General features: G+C 33.9%; 2 protein-coding genes across 2 annotated transcripts; both read left to right on the forward strand.

Annotated features, from left to right (window-relative positions):
- The first annotated feature begins 5,670 nt into the window (after positions 1-5,670).
- Positions 5,671-9,847, forward strand: LOC146915282 (uncharacterized). Its single transcript, XM_085717731.1, has 7 exons — positions 5,671-6,018; positions 6,266-6,423; positions 7,723-7,795; positions 8,145-8,210; positions 8,286-8,387; positions 8,497-8,586; positions 9,536-9,847. The coding sequence occupies exons 2-7, from the start codon at positions 6,272-6,274 to the stop codon at positions 9,566-9,568; spliced, it is 516 nt and encodes a 171-aa protein (XP_085573857.1). The 5' UTR covers positions 5,671-6,018; positions 6,266-6,271; the 3' UTR covers positions 9,569-9,847.
- An 11,602-nt stretch (positions 9,848-21,449) lies between these two features.
- On the forward strand, positions 21,450-22,586 carry LOC146915283 (uncharacterized). The gene has a single exon (XM_085721302.1). The coding sequence runs from the start codon at positions 21,450-21,452 to the stop codon at positions 22,584-22,586; it is 1,137 nt and encodes a 378-aa protein (XP_085577428.1).

Genomic DNA, 22,586 nt, shown 5'->3' on the forward strand with positions numbered 1-22,586 from the left:
GCTACATTTTCGAGGACGAAAATTCTATAAGTTGGGGAGAGTTGTAACGCCCTCTTTGTTATTTAATTATTTTTCTTGAGATAGAGTCGAATTATATGATTTATTTAAATTATGTGATATGTTGGTATTTTATTGAGTGACTTTATTTTAATATTTATTAGAATATATTTAGTGGAAGAATATATTTAGTGGAGAAATATAATTACTAGAATAAGTAGATTTGGGGGCTGAAATAGAAAGAAGAGAGTTATTGGGCCTAATCAGATTTAAAAAGAGTAATTAGTAAAATAAATAGAGGAGAGATTAGGTTGAAAGATGAATATATGCAAAAACAAGGATTTGGAGAAAACAAGGTTTAGAGAGAAGAGAAGAGAAGAGAAGAGTCAGAGAAGGAGAAGTCTGTAGACCTTGCTATTAATCAATCTAAGGTAAGGGTGGGACTAACCTTCTTTAATCATAAGTATATGGTTCTGAAATAGGGTTTGACATGTTTGTTGTTGTTTTATTTTGATGATTAGAGAAGTTTGGGATTGAAAAGAAGATAGGGTTTTGAATTGCAATTTAATTGATGAATTATGCTCAGTTGATGATTTATGTTATGTTGTTGTTGATTTGTGGTTGGATTCATGATTATGAGTTGTGGTTGTTGATGATTGTTGTTGTTAATGTCATATTATGAATTGGGTATTAATTATATTGAGTTGTTGTTGATTGTGATGATTTTGAATGAATGTGAAGTTTGAATAATATAAGTTGATTTTTCTGATTATTTTCAACTTTTGCCGAATTTTTATAAAACTTGAGTTATGGTCAAATTACTGCACGTAGGTCACAATGAATTTTTATGAATTTCAGCACAACTTTTCCCGAATTTTGAAATGAAAACTGGTATTGATCGGTGCAGAATTGGTCTTAGGTGTAAACAAATAAGTTGTAGATATGGATGTTAGCTTTCTAATGCCGTTGGTTTCACTTCAAAATGATTTATAGAACTTGAGTTACGGTCAAATTACTGCACATAGGTCACAGCGAAATTGCACAGTGACAACATTCTCTGTTTCATGTTTTTGCGTTTTGTTCATATGTTTCTGTTTTGAATTGGTCTTGGTATAAACATGAAAGTTGTTGATAATTGCGATATCTTTCCAGTAGTCTTGGTTTTACATGAAAATATGTTATGTATAATTTATTATGTTTTTACAAATATGCATGATGAATTGTTGATGTTTGAATACGATGTTATATGTTGAATTGTTGATGTTTGAATACGATGTTATATGATGCCTTAGTTGTTGAGTTGTTAAGATGTTAAGATGCCAAGTTGTTGAGTTGTTAAGATGTTAAGATGTTAAGATGCCAAGTTGTTGACTTGTTAAGATGTTAAGATGCCAAGTTGTTGAGTCTATTCATAAAAACGATGAGGGCTGAAGCCCTGGAGCATTTTGCTCAATAGCGACTAGGGCTCAAGCCCTGGAGCCTTGTGCTCAAAAGTGACGAGGGCTCAAACCCTGGGAGCCTTTTATGCTCAATAGAGACGTGGACTTATGCCCTGAATGGTACCACATGCATGATGTCTTAGTTGTTGTTGCATTGTCGAAGTTAAAGAGTTGTTGTTGCATCGTCCTTGATGTCTAGTCGAAGTTGTGGATGTCGTAGTTGATCTATTGTCGTTGCTGCCAAGTTCAATAAATTAAGGAGTTGAATTAAGAAGTATTATGATGAAGTAACATAATTAAATAAGTGTTATTTATGTTGTTAAATTCTGCTGATGAATTATATGCTTATCATTATTGAATGTGAAATCTCACCCCTTCTGCTTGGAAATTGTTGCGTTACATGGGTAACTTGCAGGTGACCAAGAATTGTTGCAGTCTTGAGTAGTCTCCGCCGTGTCGTCTTAGGTTGCTCTGATACGTAACGGGATGGGATATTGCTTGTTTCCATGTGTTACGTATTTGCCATGAACTATGTTATTTGTCAAGAACTATGTTTGATTATGAATTATGTTGAAGAACCTTTGATTTGGATTTTAATAAGTTGAATGATGTTGAGGCCATAGTGCCATTATGATGAATTAATTAAGATGTTTTATTTTTCGCTGCAAAGTAATTGAAATATTGACAGGTGCTGTTTGAATAAATAGTGACTTTATCCTATTTTAAATCTGTGTAAGAAGTGTGACATCCTGTTTTAAGTTAAATACTCTGATTTATTATTGAAATTTTTATATGTTGGGAAAACGGGGTGTTACACCTAGACCTTTCCGCTTTGAGGCAGCTTGGATTGATCATGAAGCCTACCCTGATTTAGTTGCCACGGCATGGAACACTTCTAACCATAATCAAATTGTCTCCCTAAACAAGGTAATGGATCTTTCTATTATTTTCAATCAAAAGGTCTTTGGTAATATCTTTAAAAGGAAAAGGCTTGTTGAAAGAAGATTGAAAGGTGTCCGACAATACCTTGATAGAGTTGAGTCCCTCCACTATGTCCTCCTGGAAAAGCAACTCCAAAATGAATATAACCACATTCTCTTCCATGAAAAAATGCATTGGTACCAAAAATCTAGAGAGCAATGGGTCAAGTTTGGTGATAGAAACAATTCTTTATTTCATGCCCAAACCATCATTAGATGAAAGAAAAATAGAATTCACAAGCTTCAGCTCCCCAATGGTACTTGGTCTGATGATAGCTCCATTCTTCAAAGTGAGGCTCAAAGTTACTATAAAAATCTCTTCTGCAACAACCATCAAAGTGCGGTTCTTCCTTTCGTTGATGGAGACCATCCAACCATAGATGAAAATGGTAAAAAAAATCTAACTGATCCTATCACTACAGCAGAAGTGTTTGCTGCTTTGAACACCATGAAACCTTACAAGGCTCCTAGTCCAGATGGATTTCAAACCATTTTCTTCAAACAATATTGGCATGTAGTGGGGGAAGGCATTTTTCCAGTTGGTCAAAACATCCATTTTAACAGGTTATTTTGATCCGGCAATCTGATACTCTAATTTCTCTCATTCTCAAAATTGATCCTCCTAAGTCTTACAAGGATTTCAGGCCCATCAGCTTATGCAACATAATTTACAAAATCATCACTAAAGTTTTAGTCCTCCGTATTCGCCCTATTCTTGATTTCATTATAGGCCCCTACCAAAGCTGCTTCCTGCCAGGTAGAGGTACTTCTAATAATCCTGTTGTTTTGCAGGAAATAATTCATTTCATGAGAAGATCGAAAAAGAAAAAGGTTTTGCAGCTTTCAAACTTGATCTTGAAAAAACGTTTAATAATGTTAATTGGGATTTCCTTAAATCTTGCCTCCAGGACTTTGGCTTCCCAAACATCATTATTAAGCTTATCATACATTGTGTTACATCTTCTTCGCTCTCTATTCTTTGGAACAGGAACAAATTGCCTCTTCTCAAGCCTTCTCATGGTCTTAGACAAAGGAACCCTTTATCTCCTTATTTATTCATTCTTTGCATGGAAAAGCTCTCCATTTCCATCAACAAGGTTGTTCTTCAAGGTGATTGGGACCCCATTCAGCTCTCTAACAATGGGCCCCGATTATCTCATCTTCTCTTTTCTGACGACGCCTCCTTTTACCAAGGCAATAAAATCTCAACTCAGATTCATCACTGATTTATTTGACCATTTCAGCAGAGCTTCTGGTTTGAAAATTAATTTGCCAAAGTCTCGAGCCTTTTACTCTTCAGGTATTCCTCAGGCCAAAATTAATAGGCTCACTTCCATTTCTGACATCAAAAGTACCACATCTCTTGATAAGTATCTTGGCTTTCCTATCCTTAAAGGAAGAGCGAAGAGAAGTGATTTCCTTTTTATTATTAAAAAAATGCCAAGGAGGTTAGCATATTGGAAAAACAGGTTGTTAAACAAACCCGGAAGATTAACTCTAGCATCATCCGTCCTTTCTTGAATATCATCTTATTATATGCAGATTGTTTGGCTCCCTCAAAGTATTTGTGATACCATTGATCAAACCACCCGTAATTTTATTTGGAGAAATAATAACAACAAAGGTATTCATTTCGTTGGTTGGAATAAAATTTCCCACCCTAAGAATTAAGGCGGCTTGGGAATCAGAACATCTAGGGAAACTAATATTTGTCTTCTTGGCAAGCTTGTTTGGGATTTGCTTCAATCTTCTCCAAAACTTTGGGTGGATCTTCTATCTAATATGTATGTTTCTGGGCATAATATCCTTCATGCTACCACTCATCCCAAATATTCACCAACTTGGTCTTCTATCATGCATGCTAAAAACGCCCTCAAATATGGTTTCACTTGGCGCGCTGGTTCCGGTAATTCTTCCTTTTGGTTTTGTCCATGGAGCTCCCTTGGCTTCTTAGGCTCCATTGTTCCCTACATAGATATTTATGATCTGCACTAACCGTTAGAGATGTCATGTCCACCAATGGTCCTCGTACTTAGGACTTGTACTCCCACCTCCCTCCTATGGCAACTGATTTTATTAATAACATGCACATCAAGTTCAATCCCTCCATAGAAGATGTTTTTATCTGGAGTTCCAACAAAAATGATGTCTACACTACCAAGTGTGGTTATAAATGATTGTTGTCTCGTACCAACATGGTAACTCATTCTAACACTATTTCCTCTTGGTCTTGGATTTGAAAATTAAAATTTCCCGAAAAGAATAAATTTCTTTTTTGATAACTGTTCTCCCTTTCCCGCTCTTTCAATCCAGTGTTTTTTGCTTTTTTTATTTTTTAAACAAAGCTTTGCCACTTGACAGTTTTTTACTGGTTCAAAAGCACATGTCTTTCTCTCCTTACAGGCACTGAAGTGCATCCCATTACAAATAGATAAGAGTAAATATATGTTCAGGTTTTTTCCTTTATCCTTAAAAAAAGGTAACAAACTAGATGAATATATCCATACTTAATTTTTCGTTATCCCAATTATACCCTTTATATAGATTGTTATTGATGTCATTAAAAAAAATAAGAATTTAGATTATATTTTTTTTTGTTATATTGTTGGTGTCGTTGAAATAAATAATCATGGTTAGTTTGATTTATATAATTTGAAAGCAAAAAACATTTTTACTCTTACTTTTAATCAAAATCAAAATTTCATAAAAAAATAATATTCATAATTTTCAACCGTTAGTACAATAAAGTTAGTACAATAAAAATAGCAGAAAGACGGACACATAAGTACCCGTCTTTTCGCTAATAATAATAATAATAGACGGACACATAAAATTTTCAATCACTATTTTTGGTTCCTTCTTTTAGTTTAATTTTTGTATTTTTTAATGAAATTGTACAGAAATGTGTAAAATATTCAAAAAAAAAAATTTGAATTTTTTTAAGAAAACACAAATTAAATATGAGTTTTTAACTTAAATACATGTTTCGTTAAAAAATTCTAAATTTTTTTGGGAGAGATTCTTAAAATATTATGAATTTTTGTGCAAAATTTTATTCAAAAATATGAATTCTACTTATGAATTTAATTTAAAGGAGAGGCCAAAAGTAAAGGTGAAATTTATTTTAAGGACGTAAAAGTTGAAGAAATTTTGTAGAGGAATTAAAAACAAAAAGTTGACTTATTTTATATTTATAGATTTTAACACAAAATATTAAAACAAAAAAGAGTAACAATTAACAAAAAAAAAAAAATGAAACGTCTCTCTCCTCTTCTTCCTTCTCTATGTTTCAATCAATAGTCATAGAAAAAACATAATCATAAAAAACCAAAAAAACGTGGGTGGGAGGCTAAGAAACGACGCTGTTTTAGAAGGAAAAAAAGGGAGACGGTTCAACCTGTGAAATCGCTCAAACCGCCGGTTTTCCGGTTTATTCTCCGGTCTAGCATCACAGCGGTCCGATCCTTTCGAACCGGCCGGTCCGATCTGCTTTTTATTACCTTGGAACAAACCCTAACTCAACTTTCAACATTCCCTGTCTCACTGAAATCACACTCACAGTTCGTCTTCTTCGTTTCTTCTTCATCATTTTCCACTTCCAGGTTCGTTTCTTCTTCTTCTTCTTCGTTTTACTTTTACGCTGCGTTTTCGTATTCTAGTTGAAATTAATTTGAATTTCTCGTGTGTTATGCTGCGTTTTCGCATTTCTTTTGTCATTGAACTGTTTGAGCTGTTTCTGGTGTTCTTCGTATATCTCTGTTTGAATCTGTTGTGCAAAGAATTGATTTTAGGTTTTGGTTACTAAACTGAAGTTGAAATTGATTTTAAATTGTTGTTTTGATTTTGTAGTTAGAAATGAAGTTAACGGAGAGCATCAAGTTGTTTCAGCTGTTCAGGAAAACAACGATGAATGAGTTCGGCAGATTGATGAGCCTCAATGTCGGCGAGAAGTCTGTAGGAGTGGCGATGACTGACGTTAACCTAATGTTGGATTTGGAACGCAGTTGGTATGCTCGGTTTGTTTTATTGATTTTGTTCAAGAATTTTAGAATATCATTGTTATTGCAAGATTGAATTGCTGTTAAAGAAGTTTCTTTGATTAACGTTGCTCACATGAACAAGTTTGTTGTTATTATTATTTGTATTTATTGCTTTGAGCCTATGAAGGACTGATACAGACATGGATACCGGACACGATACGGACACTCACACGCCGACACAGCCAATAATTATCAAAAATGACATAATTCAGTGTAATTATAAGTGTCGGTGTCGTGTCAGTGTCAGTGTCGGATACGACATGTGTCCGACACCGGGACACGATGAGTGTCCGTGCTTCATAGTTGACCTCTTGGGATATAATTTAACAACAAAATTTCAGCCCTATTTGCTAAACTTTCGATAATTACATGCATGACAAGCATATAATAAAACTATAAATCCAACTATCCATTGTTCATTTGGAAAAGCTTAACACTGATAGAGGTTTTTGGATTGGATATCTTATTCAGTTGAAAGCAAAATATTGGCTCTATAGCCTTATACAATTCAAAACAGAATCAAAGTGCTTACAATCCCACGTTTTACATGGCCAACAACGTGGAATGACTTAGTCATAGAGAAATTCTAATTCTTATTTACACAACTCCACTTGTCTAAGGAATAGGACTTTATTTAACAAACTGATAAACATAAAAACATTAAATATTGAAGGATAAATGACTATAAACTAACATCATTGTTGCCAGCGATGTGTTATAGGTTAATGTATAACCATATATGCATGTGATGATAATGTCTCCAAAGTTAAAAGCGCACAGTTAGTTGAGATTATCTTACTTGTTTCTTTGGTGACTTTTGAAATTCAGCTTTCATGTACAACTCTTAATCGGAGAATTAACTATGAGATGATAATTAATATACATAGAAGTAAATGTGGACGGAATACTAAGAGTTTTATTTACATTTAATGCGCCATACTGTTAGAGGTAAATGTGCAGATGTTTTGCTCATTGAATCCATCAAAATTAATTATGTTGTCATATAATGTAATACACCTGCATGAAGCCATATATGATTTGTACTCTGTACTGTGTATTGTGTTTTCATGATAGAAACAAACACATTAAGGTTACCATGATACGACTAATGTATCGTAATTGCCTTTTTATGAACTATGACCTACATTGATTCAACCGTAACCAACTTACTTATTCATATAAATACAGCAGATACTGCGTAACTTATTCGGTCTGTTTTAGCTGGTGATCTAGTTGAGTAAAAACTTATATGTATGTTATGTTCAGTGCTTTTTCCAGGAAGGACCAGACTGGGCAGGATAAGCTAGCTGACATTGTTGCGTGTGAACTCAAGGATATGGTATTGGCGATACTCTTAACTCCTAATAATCCTATGATAACCATATTACATGGTTACTTGGGTAACTTACATTCAGTTTTTATTAGAGGTTATGTGATAGGAGGAATGTGACAAGAGGTTATGTGAAATTAATTGCTTGACTGTTGTGTGATTAGGTGTCCAATTCAATTAGTTATAGTTTTGTGATTATATAAGGTCAAGAACCTTCTCTCTATATTGATTCATCCATTTTTATCAAATAAATTCAAAAGCATACTGCTTTATACATTTAGTTTTTCCTTCTGTTTTTCTCATTTTCCCTTCTGATTTGTCAATTTTTATCAATATATTAATCTACTTTTCCATGCAGATAACTAAGCACAATGTCAAAGGGGTTGTTATTGGAGTGCCCATTGGTTCTGCGGCCACATCAAACGTGTGTTTCCTTTCTACATATATGTACTTTTATTCATGTTCATCTGCTACTGATTCAGTCCTTCAATCTATGTAGTTTGAAACACGCCGAATTCAGTCGTTTGTTGAAGGCCTAGCTAAAACAAAGGTTTTGGATCATATACCTTATACATTCCAAGATGAGTCCTCCATAACCCAGGTGAATCACACATTTGCTATATTACATTTTTCGTAGGTAATATTACATAGGAAAATTGGTCTCGTGACATTAAGGGTTGCATATTCCATTGATGTGATTTTATTTGCAGAGTGCCAAGATTAAGGCAGAGTGTTTGAATCTGTCTTCATCATCATCACATTCACAAGTCAAAGGGATTACTGCAGAACTAATTATGCAGGTAAGTCTTTTTTGATCCCTTGCAAGTGTTTTGGTTTCTTGAGCATCAGCCATTCTTTAGTAATGCATTAAACTCTGCAGAACTAGCTTCTCTCCAATTAGGAATTTTAAGAGCCTGATTGATTGTTGAAGGCTCAAGGTTTTCCTTAAGATTATGTTTGGTAGCAGCGAAAACCGTATTGGGTTTAAAAATATTATTTTTGGATCGAGTGACAATAATGTTTTTCTGGGTTTGATGATTAGAAGTAGTAGCGAATAAATTAACAGAATAAGATTTTTTTTTGTAGTTGGGGGATATAGCATATGAATAGAGTTTCTGGATGAGTTAAGCATATGTTTACATTGTGATTAATTGTGGATGAGTTAAGCATATGTTTACATTGTGATTAATTGTGATAGATTATGAATAGCATTATTTTGACTTTATGAATAACATATGAAAATGTTTTTTTGTAGTTGGGATGTAGCATATGAATAGCATTATTTTGGCTTTATGATAGATAAATTGTGATCAAATTGGTGGACTATAGTGGTAGTGCTGACATATTGAAGAAAAAAGTATTGAGCTAGGAAGTAAAACGGATGGATAGGAGTAACGGTTCCAATGGTTCAATAAAATGAGATTTAAAAAATATGAAATGTCGATAGTAAAAACGCGAGAATAAGAAATATGTCAAAATGAGAGCAAGGAAGGATTTAGGTAGCACCACCTAGGATCAAAGGAAAATGTGGCATAACTATGAATATGTGGCGCATAATTGATGAGTTGTTAACGAAGGGTCTGTTTTAATATATATAGAAGATTCTGATTGCTCTTTCTTATCAATAAATGAAACAGTGTTTTCTCGACATTACTTCTGTACTTTTATATTACTTCGTCTTTACATCTCAATCAGGTACCTATCAATATAGACTTGACTAAAATTTGTTTCTAAAATCTATTTTGCCAGAGGTATGTGGACCGTGTTCAGAGGGAGGTCTAGCTGATAGCACCGGAGGAAGACTTTTACCGGTGGTTCATTTTCTTTTTAGTAGACTTTCGACCCATGTGTATGCACGGGTCTCATCGACTGTGGTAAAGACCAATAGGTTATATTGTATATTTCTATTGATGTTAAAATATAATCTGACATCAAATTGTATAAAAGATAATCTAGGTATGAATACTTCGTCACCAATATTACTTCTTGACATAACTTTTACTTCAACAACCAGTACTGAGTAATCTACGACATTTGTACTGAATTATGTTTGGAGATTCAGATTTTGTGTTCTGGGGTCTTTTTTTAGTGTTAGTTTAATCAATATTCATTACCTCGCAGTAAAAGAAGTAAAAATCTTCAAACTCATCGACCTTAATACATGAACTCATTAGTTATGTTCGGTCACAATTCGGACTCGCCTCGTTTGATTATCTTTATTTGACAGCATACTTTCTTCAATTCAGGAACTATGTTTTAACTAACCTCTCATATTTCATCATTGTGAGCAACAACAACCAATGTTTGGTTTAACAAGACATTTTCACACTTGTTCAAACCTCGATTGTTAACTGGGATGATGGTTGACTATTTCCTTGTTTATTGTTTTGTTCATTTCAGATTTGTCTTCATTTGAGCTATTTTTTTGAACTTTTATTTCAACCTTTCTTGCTCCCACTTCTTTGTCTCAGTTTCTACTTTTACTCCCTAAACCTTAACTTTGAGATTTATTTGTATGGATTAACTTATTGTTTATTTTTTAATTGAGTTTAATTTTAACAGATTCTTTTCTCTTTTTAAATCTATAGAGGTTTTGCTATAGACCAGCTTTAATATGAACAAGTTCTATAGTTTTCTATTATTTTACTTTTGCTAAACATGAAAGTAGTTTGTAATTAGCACATGCTTTGATGTTTAGTAGGGATAGTAGCAAGCAAGCTTAAACTTGCTTCCATTGTCTGACGGTGTATGCTTTAGGATCAAATTGGAAAATAGCAAGCATGAATGTTAATCTGGATTGGTTTGACATTGTTAATCTGGATACTTCATGAATGTTTTTGGTAGAGGTTTTGTGTAGTCTAAAGTATTGTATTCAATTTTCCGTAAACTTTTGTTCATATTTTGTTTTATTATGTTATGATTGTTTTCTGTTTTAGTTTGCAATTTTTATTTTATTTTTTGGTCCTTTGTGTGATAAAATTGTTTTACTTTATGTAATTAAAGGGTTTTTTTCCTTTCTTTTTTCTTTTACCATGTTGGTATGAAGTTTTCAACATGATTTAGCAATGAATAATTTTCGCCGGAAAACTTGTGAGACACATAAGGTAGATTCTCATTTTTCAACTGAATTTTTTTCCATACGTAAGAGTCGGAGATCGAACCTCCGGCCACTTGTTTAAGGAGCTCAAATCTCTTACAACTTGGATCAATTTATTATTCGTAGTGTTACGGTTTTTTTTTTCCGGTACTAAAAATAGATTGATAAAGTGTTAAAGGTTTCTAATGCCATTGATATTATTTTTATATCTTATAACAATATTCTGTATATCATGTATTTTTTTTCAGGGGGCATATCATGTATTTGTGAGGGGGAAGAATATCACACTAAATATCTTGCATATCATGTTTTTGTCAAAATAAAATATTAACATAAACAATCTAACACTAAATTATCTGCAAAGTTTTATGTGAATGGTAGTAATATGTTTAATTCTGTGTTCGGGTATGAATTTAGAAGCTGTTTTTCTCTTAATGATTGACATTATTTTGTTTGACTTAAACATATTGTTATAAATTTTGTTTGAATTGTGGTTTACCTTTAAACTTTTTTGCTTATTTTTTGTTAGTTGTTACAAAAAATTATTTTATTGGTAGCAATGTATTTAATTTTCTTGAGCTTCGACTAAAATTAATTACGCGCACAATTGTATTGGAGAGTACCGACAACGTTCCGTTGATTTGCATAGCGATCTGGACATGGACTTCAAGATTCCTTGGCATTATTTCGCACAGGTTCTTTCATCAAAGGAGGTTTTTATTTCTGATTCTCAACAACTGCCAGCAATCAAAGGAGATGCATTATGCATTAAAACTATTAAGGATAAGTATATATGAAGTGCCTTAATGCTTGTAAATGAAATTTACATGGTAGGCTTGCTTAAAATAAAGGAGACAACCCCTACAATACCAAGGATATTATTTCTAAACCATTAAAGCATTGGCCAGCAGCGAGCCTTGGAAGATAATTTCTCACAGACGGGGCCAATAGGCACAATTAACATTAAGTCGGGAATCATGCATCTTTCTCAATGGACGAACAATTTCAATTATCACACATAGCGTTAGACACACACATGTTTGCATATCTCTAATGGAGTTTCCCCAATCATATTAGAGAAGTCAAACTTTATTCAAGATTGCTAGTGCGATTGGTATGCCCCTTGATATTATGCTCATATATTTGACAAAACTATGGTTAATATATGGAAGGATTAACGTTTAATGTTGAAGTAGTTTATGAGTGGCTCCCAAATTTCTGTTCACGCTATCAAATCATCATGCACCATGTTTCTACTTGTAGTTGGTTACACCCTTATAAAGATAGTAAGGGCGACACATGTAAGGAAAAAGTACCAACTACTCCCTTTAGTCACATTTATAAGCAAAAATCAACTTTTTAGATACATTGAATAATTAATGTATCCGGTCACATTTAAGGTCAAATACATGAATTATTCAATGTACCTCAAAATGTGTTTTTTGCTTATAAATGTGACCAGAGGGAGTAACAAAGATGAAAAAAAGGTGGACAAAGGTAATAAACCAATACAAGCGAAGAAACCTTTACCCTTTAAAGGAACGAAGATAGTAAAAAGATAGTTCAACAGGAATTGGATCGTCAAAAGATTTTGAGAAACTTGTTCAACAAGTTGTTGTTACTTTTGCTACCTCTAATATTGTCAAAGTTATGCGCCTTAAACCAGATGAAAATGTAGAAAATAATTTGGAGGAACAACATATAATTAAATTATGACTTCAAAGTCATGCTTTGGTTATGATACATCAAGCTATGAACGCAAAGGAAAGCATTTTGGTACTCAAAAGAAGATATGAAGACTTCTGAAGTCTTAAAGATGATTTGAAGAAAGGTGAATAAAAAGTCAAAGATTTGATCACAAGATGCATCAAGCATTAATGACTCCGATGAGAACACGTTTTGATGAAATCAGACTCTGAAGTAAGCAAGTTCTGAAGGACACATTAGCACTCTGGAAGACTCTAATCATTTTTGTCTTCTTCTGAAGGAACGTCGCATTCAAGTTCTAATCGTATTGTTTGTATTCTTCTAACCACATGCAGAAACAAAGAAAGAACTTAAATGGAAAACATAATGTAACATATCATTCCCAAAGAAGAAAAGGACCCATATAGTACTATTCAACCACATTATCCATTATAGGCAAGGTTTTTAAAATTTATCAAAGCTTCACAAGGACGTTTCGGATGCGTTGACACTCTTCAGCCAACGATTTTATCATACTCTCATATAAAAGGACCTAATTTACATATTATACAAGTGTCAAAACTCTGTCAAAATTAAAAGTGTATAAACACTTAGATAATTCTTACAAACTTCATATCTTAGAATTTATTAATGGCAGAAGTTACTTGAGCTTTAATTTAGTTTACCATGAGTACAAAATGTAAACACAATCAAACTTATTTATTATAAACTCTGATTGTATAAGTCCACTTTCGTGACGCAAAGAAGTCTCAAACTTGTGTTTGAGCAGTTATATTCTTGTGTGATTATAATGAAAAATTCCTTGGAAGTGCAAGGGAGATGGTTGTGGATTGCCTATTCATTTATGTTTTGATGATGCTTTTATTTATTAAATAGCTCAATTATGAAAGCACTCTAGTAAATCTATGACCTATGGTTCTCTACAATAATATCTCATGTTATCAAGGATTAAAATTGTGTCTAGGAGTTTCTTGGGAGTCAGTTTTTCTAAAAATTGTGTTTTTAGGGGATCTGATATGATTCACATTGTTCTGAATTGTATCATACTTTGTCTCTGGTCGTTTATCCTATTTTGACTTTTTGAATCGATTCAAATATTCTTTGAATATTTTGAATTGTATTATTTAACTTTCGAGTTGTGTCTATTTCTCTTTGAATCGTATCACTGTTCTTTGAATCATATCAATCTTTATTTGGAATCTATGATTCGATTCAAAACCTACCTATGCATATTTGAATCGATTCAATTTTCATATAGGAAGTTCTTGAATAAATTTAAAGTTCTTATGTTTCGTATCAATCTTCATTGTTTCAGATATTCTTATTTTGCACTGTCTGAACCAATTCATACTTAGTATGAATCGATTCAAGTTCGCTATTTTGAGTCAAAATCAACACACTTCACTCAACCTTACATATATTATACCCTTTTTCACACACTGTTCATTCATTGAAACATTTTGCAAATAGACACTAGAATCTCCAAACCCTTTCTCTTTACATCTTCAGATTAAACACTTTTTCTAAGAGGACTAGATTTTTAGGGTGCTATAGGACTTACAGTTTTGTTTCTCTCAAGGGTCTTGGTGGTGGATAAAGGACCTAAAGAAAATAAGGTATTGATCACCTCCATAGAGTTGTGGGGGTTGTTTCTCATCTTCACAAGGTTCAGGGGGATGAAATCTTCGGACATAGCAAAGACGAATTATTGGTCGGAATATTACATACTCCTTAAAAATGGCAACATATTCTAGTTAACAAGCACAACCAAACAATTCTTTCTTTCAGTGCAATAGATAAAATTAAAATTAAACGAATTGAAACATAATCATTATCATTGATCCCCAATGGTAGTTCACCCTATGCTGTTCAAAGTATCAAGTTAAAATTAGAATTGGAAGTAATGAAAAACAGTACCTATAGTTCTACTCACTACACTTAAAGCCGAATGAAAGTTTACATCTTGAAGATATTATTGGACAAGAGGACAATTCTTCCATAATCTTACCTTTTTCTAAAACTGTTTTATTTGAGGAGTCAATATCAAATCTGATTGTCATGTCTTGTAAAAGTCTTGCATTTTGCAAAATATAAGTTGCAAATTTAAGATCACTTGCCGATCCATCTAAGTGTAAAATAGTACATGATTTGAGGTGAGACGAAACACATTCAAGAACCGAAATTGGGCACTTCCATTCCTTCGATGGGCCGGTCTTCCTCCACTGTCAAAGGGGTCAAAAATATCATTTCTCAAAATATATTCAACAAGAATAACCAAGTCTTATCTCGCTAACTACAACCATTATAAAGTTAAATCATAAAAATATATGAGAAAAAAGAACATGCAACAAAAATACTAATAAACAAACCTTTTCAATATAAAGAATTTGGAGCCAAGACCTTTTCAATACTAATAAACAATCCAAACCTTTTCAATACTAACAACACCATCCCAGCAATGAAACGAGCCAAGACCAAACAATAGATCAATATGAATTAAGTTTTGAAACACTGAAGCGACTTTGAAAGAATCCTCTTGCTCGGTGGATCTTTTGATTACACGTAGAAACTCGACATTCTTAACAACATTAAAAAGACCGTCCATTGAATTGATACTCGCTTTAACCAATTTAGACAGGGTCAAGGGTATTAGGGGTGTCCGCGGTGCGGTTTGGTTCGGTTTTGAGGCTAAAAGTCATCCAAACCGCAAAATAAATAAGTATGCAGTTTGGTTTGGTTCGGTTGACTTTTAAAATAAAATCTGAACCAAACCAAACCAAACCAATGCGGTTTGGATTGGATCGGTTGGTACGGTTTTTTTAGACAATAATTTTTTTTGTTTCCAACATTAAAATCAAATTAAAAAGCTAAAACACAACATATTTCAATAATGTTTTAAATTTTATCCAACATTACAATTTTATTTTCATCCAACAATGTTCCCAACAATGTTCCCAACTACGTAGACCAAATTTAAACGCAAACAAAAAGTAATCCTATTTTGTAATAAATGCAAAAGACCAAAAAATTTATCATTCTCTAAGAGTTCAAGTAGTGCATAAATACATTTTTGAAAGAAAAAACAAAGAAGAAGTTTAACAAGAGAAAAAATATGTAATTTTTTAAAGTTTCCATTGAGTTTCTATGAGTATTGGTCCAAGTGATATATATTTAATTAGTATATTGCGGTTTGGTTCGGTTGGTAATATCAAAACCGCAAACCAAACCAAACCATGTGGTTTGGTAAAAAATTGATCCGAATATATCCGAACCAAATGCGGTTTTTTGCGGTTTCGGTTTGGATTGGTTCAGTTTGCGGTTTTTCTATTGGATTGGTTCGGTTTTGAACACCCTTAGTTTAAACCTTTCTTCTCGTGCATTGTTTTCATCATGTTTCTCATAATAGATAGGATGAACATGCAAATCCTCTAGGTTGGGACAAACAGAAAGAAAATTTATGAATTCATTGTGATTTTCAAAATAAACTGATGTCAAATGCAGGGTTTTGAGTGATGGAAGATTATGACTTGCAGTTTCATTTCCAACATATAAATGGTCAAGTTTGAGAATAACTAGGGTTGGAAAAAGAAAAATAATAGGCTTCCAAGTGTGGCAATACAGAGAGAGTTGAAATTCTTCAACACGACGTAGCTTTGCGGCTTCAATCCATGAGGCAAAACGTTCGATGAAGAATTGACGATCACGCATGACGACTCCATCAAACCAACAGATGCGACGAAAAGTTTTGAGGGTTTTGTTGGTTGAATATCGAGGAGAGAGCATGAGATTATCGACAAAACAACAGAAACGATAAAAGGTATCATGGTCATCTCTCACGGTTTCATTTTCGTTGAAACATAGGACTGGGAGTGAATAGAAAAGCGGGGTCCACCTTTTGGAAAGAATGGTGGTAGTGAAAGCATGTTTGGTTGAAAGAAAAGACAGAATGTGACACAATAACTCATCTGATAAGTCGCTGATTCTATCCACCATCGCCGTTGAGTCGGATAAATGAAAGGTTTGCAAGATCATCTCTTTGTGGTCACTTGTCATCACATATTTTTTGAAACTCCGTCAATTCTTCCCAAAACCTAATAATATTACTGACAAAGTGAGTTAAGAACATGGACAGATCACATATAAAGCAAACAATAATACCTTTAATTACGCAATAATCAACTTTGAGATTTGGTTGATTTTCTAATTTGACATGAAAAGAGAATTAGAGGAACTCACTGTAACGATCCATGCCGGCATTGTGCTCGTATCGTGATGTTTTCATTGAGGTTGGCGCAATTTTCTCTTTTCTTGTTCCAACTTCAATTATGCAGGGTTATTTTTTTTTTTTTTTAAGAAATTACGTAGGGTTATAGTTTTTAATAATTTATGGGTCATGCTAACCGGTGTCCCGGGCACTGGTTAAAGATACAAAAAAAAGGAATTTATTACCGTAAAAGGAAACTTAGTTGACTTATTTATGGATTAATTACACAATTTTTAATGCAATAATTATTGTATAATTACCATTTTTATACCCTTAACCAGTGCCGGGGGCACCAGTTAGCATTTCCCATAATTTATTTATGTATTTAATTTATATATGCACTACTAATGGGCTCGATTGTTAATGTTACAATTAAAAGTGATTTTGACGTTGATTAAATTAATGATTATTTTTTAGACATTTTATAAAAAATTAAAATCTATTTTGCATTTGTTTAATAAAAAACACTTGGAAAACAGTTTTTGTTACAAAATTATTTCAATCTTTTGACCTTTATTTTCTCTCTCCACTACAAAATTTTTATATTTTGAGAAGCTATTAATAACTTCTCATTTGAAGTTGTTGTTAGATTTTTTTTAGATTCTGATTGTTTTAAAACTAGTATGGATACCCGTTCCAAGCAAGGGTTAGAATTTCGTCAAACATGACGATGATAATCTTGCGATGTATCAAGTGTCGGTTACGGTCCAACATTGAGTAGAAGAGTGGAGGTTGAATAACATATAAGTGAAAAACTCATACACTTAGTGCCTTAACATATTGGGTGAAAATGTGTGGTATCGTTCTCATTTGTGTGGTTGCTCCTTGTCTATGAGTCAACTCACACTAGTGTTGGCTCCCTCGGAAGGCCTAAAGGTGGGATTATAGCCCGATTCAACTTTGTTGGGGGGGGTTCAAAATGGTAGATCACAGATGCAATGAGTCTCATTCTTAAGGAAGAGATGTCAGTCTATCAAGTGAGTTAAAATTTTGCATTGAATGCAAGAGTAAATGTTAAAGAACATTTAAATGATATACCTCTATACCTAATTCCTTAAGGTATAAGATGAAGATGTAGTGTCAATCTCATTTGTATGAGTTCTGGTAGTCTAATGAGATGATTAAACTCATATTTGTTTAATTTTTTATCTTAAAATTTAGTTTTTGGATGTCATTTTATTTCATGCAATTTTTTTCATTTCACCCCTATTAATGATTCTCATTACTAGATCGGATAGAAAAGTTGATAGAAAATTGGCTTAGATGGTTTGTGCAAGTAGAGAGAAGACATGTAGATACCGCTGTAAGAACAGTAGATCAGATGGAGGAGAGTCAGGTCAAAAGGGGTAGATGAAGACATAGGAAAACAATAAGATAAACCATTAGAAAGGATTTAGAGGTCGATAGGTTGGATTCAAATATGGTTTATGATAAAATAGTATGGTGTAATTTGATCCATGTAGCCGACCACACTTAGATGGATATAATGATAAGTTGATTAACTTATGTTAAAGTTACTTATTATTCATTATTAGTTATTTATAATATTGTTTGGCTTAGTCATTGTAACTTGCACCTTCTTATTAGTTGTTGTTTACTTGGTTATGAAGTACATGTTTCTATTATTAATGTTACATGAATCCTGCTCTTTACCCAAACAGTTTTATTCACTCCCAAAGTAAAATACAAATATACCCCTACGCATGTTAACATGCGTTACGTAAGTTAACTTACGCTAGTTGCAATGTTTACGCAACTTAAGTCACGCTACGTGACTTAAGTTGCGCTACGTGATATTATTAACCCAGGCAGAACCTCATTCTGCCTTATTTTCATCAAACAACACACACACTTCTCAATTTTCTCTCAAATTTCCCAACTTCAAAATTCCTTCAACTTCAAATCAAACAACACTACAACATTATTCTAAATTATTTTCTTAACTTTATACTAAATCATTTTATTAACATTATTCTGAAATATTTTCTTAACATTATTGTAAATTAGTTTGTGCACATTAATCTAAATTAATTTATTAACTTTATTCTAAATTATTTTATTAACATTATTCCGAAATTATTTTGTTAACATTATTCTAAATTATTGATTCGATATTATTCTTTAAATAAATACAAATATAAATAAAAGCAAATGGACTAAATATAAATAAAAGCAAATGGACTAAATATAAATAAAATTAAATATAACAATATCTTATTTTATTAATAATTCGTACATTACAACAATTGTCGTACAATAATGTTGAACTTATTCACTAAATCTACTTATTTTCTCGTTTTTGGGGTAAAAAGTAATCAATCTTCGTGGGGTAAAATAGTGAGCAGCCTTCTTGGGGAAAATACATCATCAACCCTTGGGCTAAATTTAAATCTGGTTTTTTTTGTTACCACAAGAAGTTCTTTTTACCCACGGTAAAAAGTTTCTGCAGTTAAAAAAGCAGATTTAAAATTATCCCAACGGTCGATCACTTCCCCAAGTCGGCTACTCACTATTTTTCCCGACGAATTTTGATCCCTTTTCACCCCAAAGAGAATATTGAAAAAAAAACAAAGAAAGAAGAGAATTAGAGGGAGAGAGTGGGAGGAGATAATGTGAGGAATATGGGAAGTATGTGAGGGTATTTATAGGTAGAAATGTGAACCTAGGTTGTATCTAACATAAATGTGGTCAAAAAAAACGTGTGAAAGTGGTAAAAAATGTGTAGATTGAATGTTGAAAAGCTGACCAAAGTTGGAAAAACGTTTGTTCTTCACCGGCCAACTAGCGTGAGTTAACTTGCGCTAGTGCTAAGTGGTACGTGACTTAAGTCACATTCATATTACACTAACGCATGTTGAGTCACGTAGCGTGACTTAACATGCGTACAAAATACACTAGCGCAAGTTAAGTTGCGTAGGGACATTTTGGACTTTTACTTTGGGAATGAGCAGAACCGTTTGGGTAAAGAGCAGGTTCCATGTTACATAACCTGACCATGTAATGTAACACTAATATGTAGAATAGAAACGTGGACACAATGACCAAGTAAATAGCAGCAACTAACAACAGCGTGCAAGTGTAAGCTACAATGACTAAGTCAAACAATTTAAGTTATAAACTTTTAAGTAAATATCTAATAATTAATAATAATTAAATTAAAATAAATTATTAAAATTCCAACACCAACTTAGAATTGTTATTTTACCAATTTTCCTTTTTTTCTTTATTGAACTGCACAGGGAAGCCATTGTACTAATTTTTAAGTTTTGCATAAGTATCGTTCTTCTTTGAGGTTGATTATATTCACAGTCAAACAGGCTGGAAGTTAAAGTTAAAACAATTAGATTGTAAAAGTTCTCTCCTTGTGAGAAGTTTACTTTCAACACCTTTCAACTTTCCCTTTCCTTTCTCACTTCAATTCCCATGGATTCTCTCCACCGTCTCCCTCTGAGTGATGAAGAGGAAGAATTAGAAATACAACCTGATACTTTACCAACACAAATTGCTGATCCCAACCTTCGTCTCGTTGGCCGTTTTCTAACAAATAGACCTATCCGAACCTTCATGATGATGGAAAAAATTGAAACTTTCTGGAACCCTGTTCGTGATGTAAAGATTGAGGAGATTGAACCAAACCTTTATACTTTCCAATTCTTTCATCACCTTGATTTGCAAAGAGTCTTAAAGAAGGGCCCATGGTATTTTGACAATCACCTGTTGATTCTGGATTTTATTCCAAGCAATGCTATCCCTAACCAAGTCGCCCTCCAATCTGTTCCATTTTGGGTCCAAATTCATGAACTTCCCACAGGTTATATGTCAGAAAAAGTGGGAAAGGACATTGCAAGTTTCATCGGCGAATTCATCGAGTATGATGCAGCAAACAATTCCAATTACCTTTGCTCTTATATGAGGATACGTGTTCTGCTAGATGTTATGAAACCTCTAAAGCGTATGAAGAAGATCAAAAGGCCAGGTGGTGAGTCTAGCGTTATCAAATTTAAGTATGAAAGACTAGGAAATTTCTGTTACTTCTGTGGTATGTTGGGGCACATAGAAGACTACTGTGAAAAACTTTACTCGGTTGATTTTGATGATGGTGCCAGATTTTGGGGTCCAGAGCTGCGCGTCGAGAAGAAGCGTAACAATGGCGGCGGTGCTAGCAGGTTGAGAGACGGAGGAATCACAATTACTGCGCCGGCAGCCGTTACAGTCACCAAATGTAACGGTAACAGTCAAAATTCCAGCACCTTGATGAATCTGTTACGGAATCCTAATTTAATGCGCCAATCAAATGTGGTAAATGCGGCAGTTGCTACTCCTATAACTCAGACTCAGGAGGATCAATTAATGGATGAGAATACTGATGAAATTATTGCAAACAAGACAAAACGGTCAAGGGACTTAACTACCAATGAAGGGCACATTGAAACCTCACCTCATTCTACTGAAGCAATCATTCTTCCTGCCATGACAACACCTAACAACCAGAACCCAATCAGCACAATAAAATCAATCCCTGCGCAAATGGAAGCTTTTCAGAAGAAGAACTCTTTTTTATCGGCAGAGCTTGGCTCCCAGGCCTGCCGGGGACAATGAATATCATCTCTTGGAACTGCCGAGGCCTTGGAAATGTTAAGGCAGTTCCTTCTATAAAAGACCTTATCTGCGTCTATAAACCGGATGTTATTATTTTAATTGAAACTTTAGTTGAAAGTAATAAAATTTCTGATTTATGTTATACAATTGGGTTCGATAATCACTTCTCTGTTGACCGCATTGGTCGAAGTGGAGGTCTAGCTATTCTTTGGCGTAACTCTATCAATTGTTCACTGATTAACTATTCTCAGAACTTCATAAACATGTCTATACAAGACCCCATTCACGGCAATTGGAGACTCATCGCCTTTTACGGATATTCTAATTCGGGAAGACGTCGTGCATCTTGGGACCTCCTTCGCCATCTCAGCAGTTTGTCAAATGATCCATGGTGTATTATTGGTGACTTCAATGATCATCTGTCACCCTCAGACAAACGGGGAGGCCCTGACCTCCCTCCTTGGCTTATCCGTGGTTTTCAGGAAGCCGTAAATGACTGTCACTTATTTGATATGCCGCTGTTGGGTTACCAATTTACATGGTTTAAAAGTATCGGTACTTATGGGTCCAAGGAAGCCCGTATAGACAGAGACCTTGTTACTTCCTCATGGCAAAGTATGTTCCCAAACGCTGCTCTCCAAACGCTAGTTGCTCCAATATCAGACCACACACCTCTTCTTCTGCAACTTGATCCCATTCCATGGAAACAACCTCACCGTAGCTTCAAATTCAACAATGCTTGGCTTCTTGAGCCAGAACTTGTCAATCTTGTGGAGAATAATTGGGAACACTATCCTAGCACCAACATTATTGCCAAACTAAATTATTGTGTGGAGGATATCATAGCCTGGAGTCGTTCTGCCATTCCAAATTTCAGACATCTAATTAATAAACAGCGAACAGCCATTGAGGAATTTCGTAATTCTGCAACTGATGCCAATGATTCTCAACTCCTTGTTATGCAGCAAAACCTCGCAACATTAATTCTCCAAGAAGAGAGTTACTGGAGGCAGCGTTCAAAAATATTTTGGCTAGCAGAGGGTGATACAAACACCAAGTTCTTTCATGCTTCAACATCAGCCCGTAGGCGGAAAAACAATATAAAAAAGCTTCGTGACGAACACGGCAATTAG

Source organism: Medicago sativa, chromosome 6 (assembly GCF_051527215.1).
Source record: "Medicago sativa cultivar Bolivia chromosome 6, Bolivia_mono, whole genome shotgun sequence".
In the NCBI taxonomy this organism is placed as follows: domain Eukaryota; kingdom Viridiplantae; phylum Streptophyta; class Magnoliopsida; order Fabales; family Fabaceae; genus Medicago; species Medicago sativa.

Coding starts and splice junctions, on each gene's coding strand:
- LOC146915283 (XM_085721302.1), top strand. CDS start 21,450: ATGAATATCATCTCTTGGAACTGCCGAGGCCTTGGAAATGTTAAGGCA.
- LOC146915282 (XM_085717731.1), top strand. CDS start 6,272: ATGAAGTTAACGGAGAGCATCAAGTTGTTTCAGCTGTTCAGGAAAACA. Junction 8,211..8,285: donor GTTCTGCGGCCACATCAAAC/GTGTGTTTCCTT, acceptor CAATCTATGTAG/TTTGAAACACGCCGAATTCA. Junction 8,388..8,496: donor ATGAGTCCTCCATAACCCAG/GTGAATCACACA, acceptor TTTTATTTGCAG/AGTGCCAAGATTAAGGCAGA.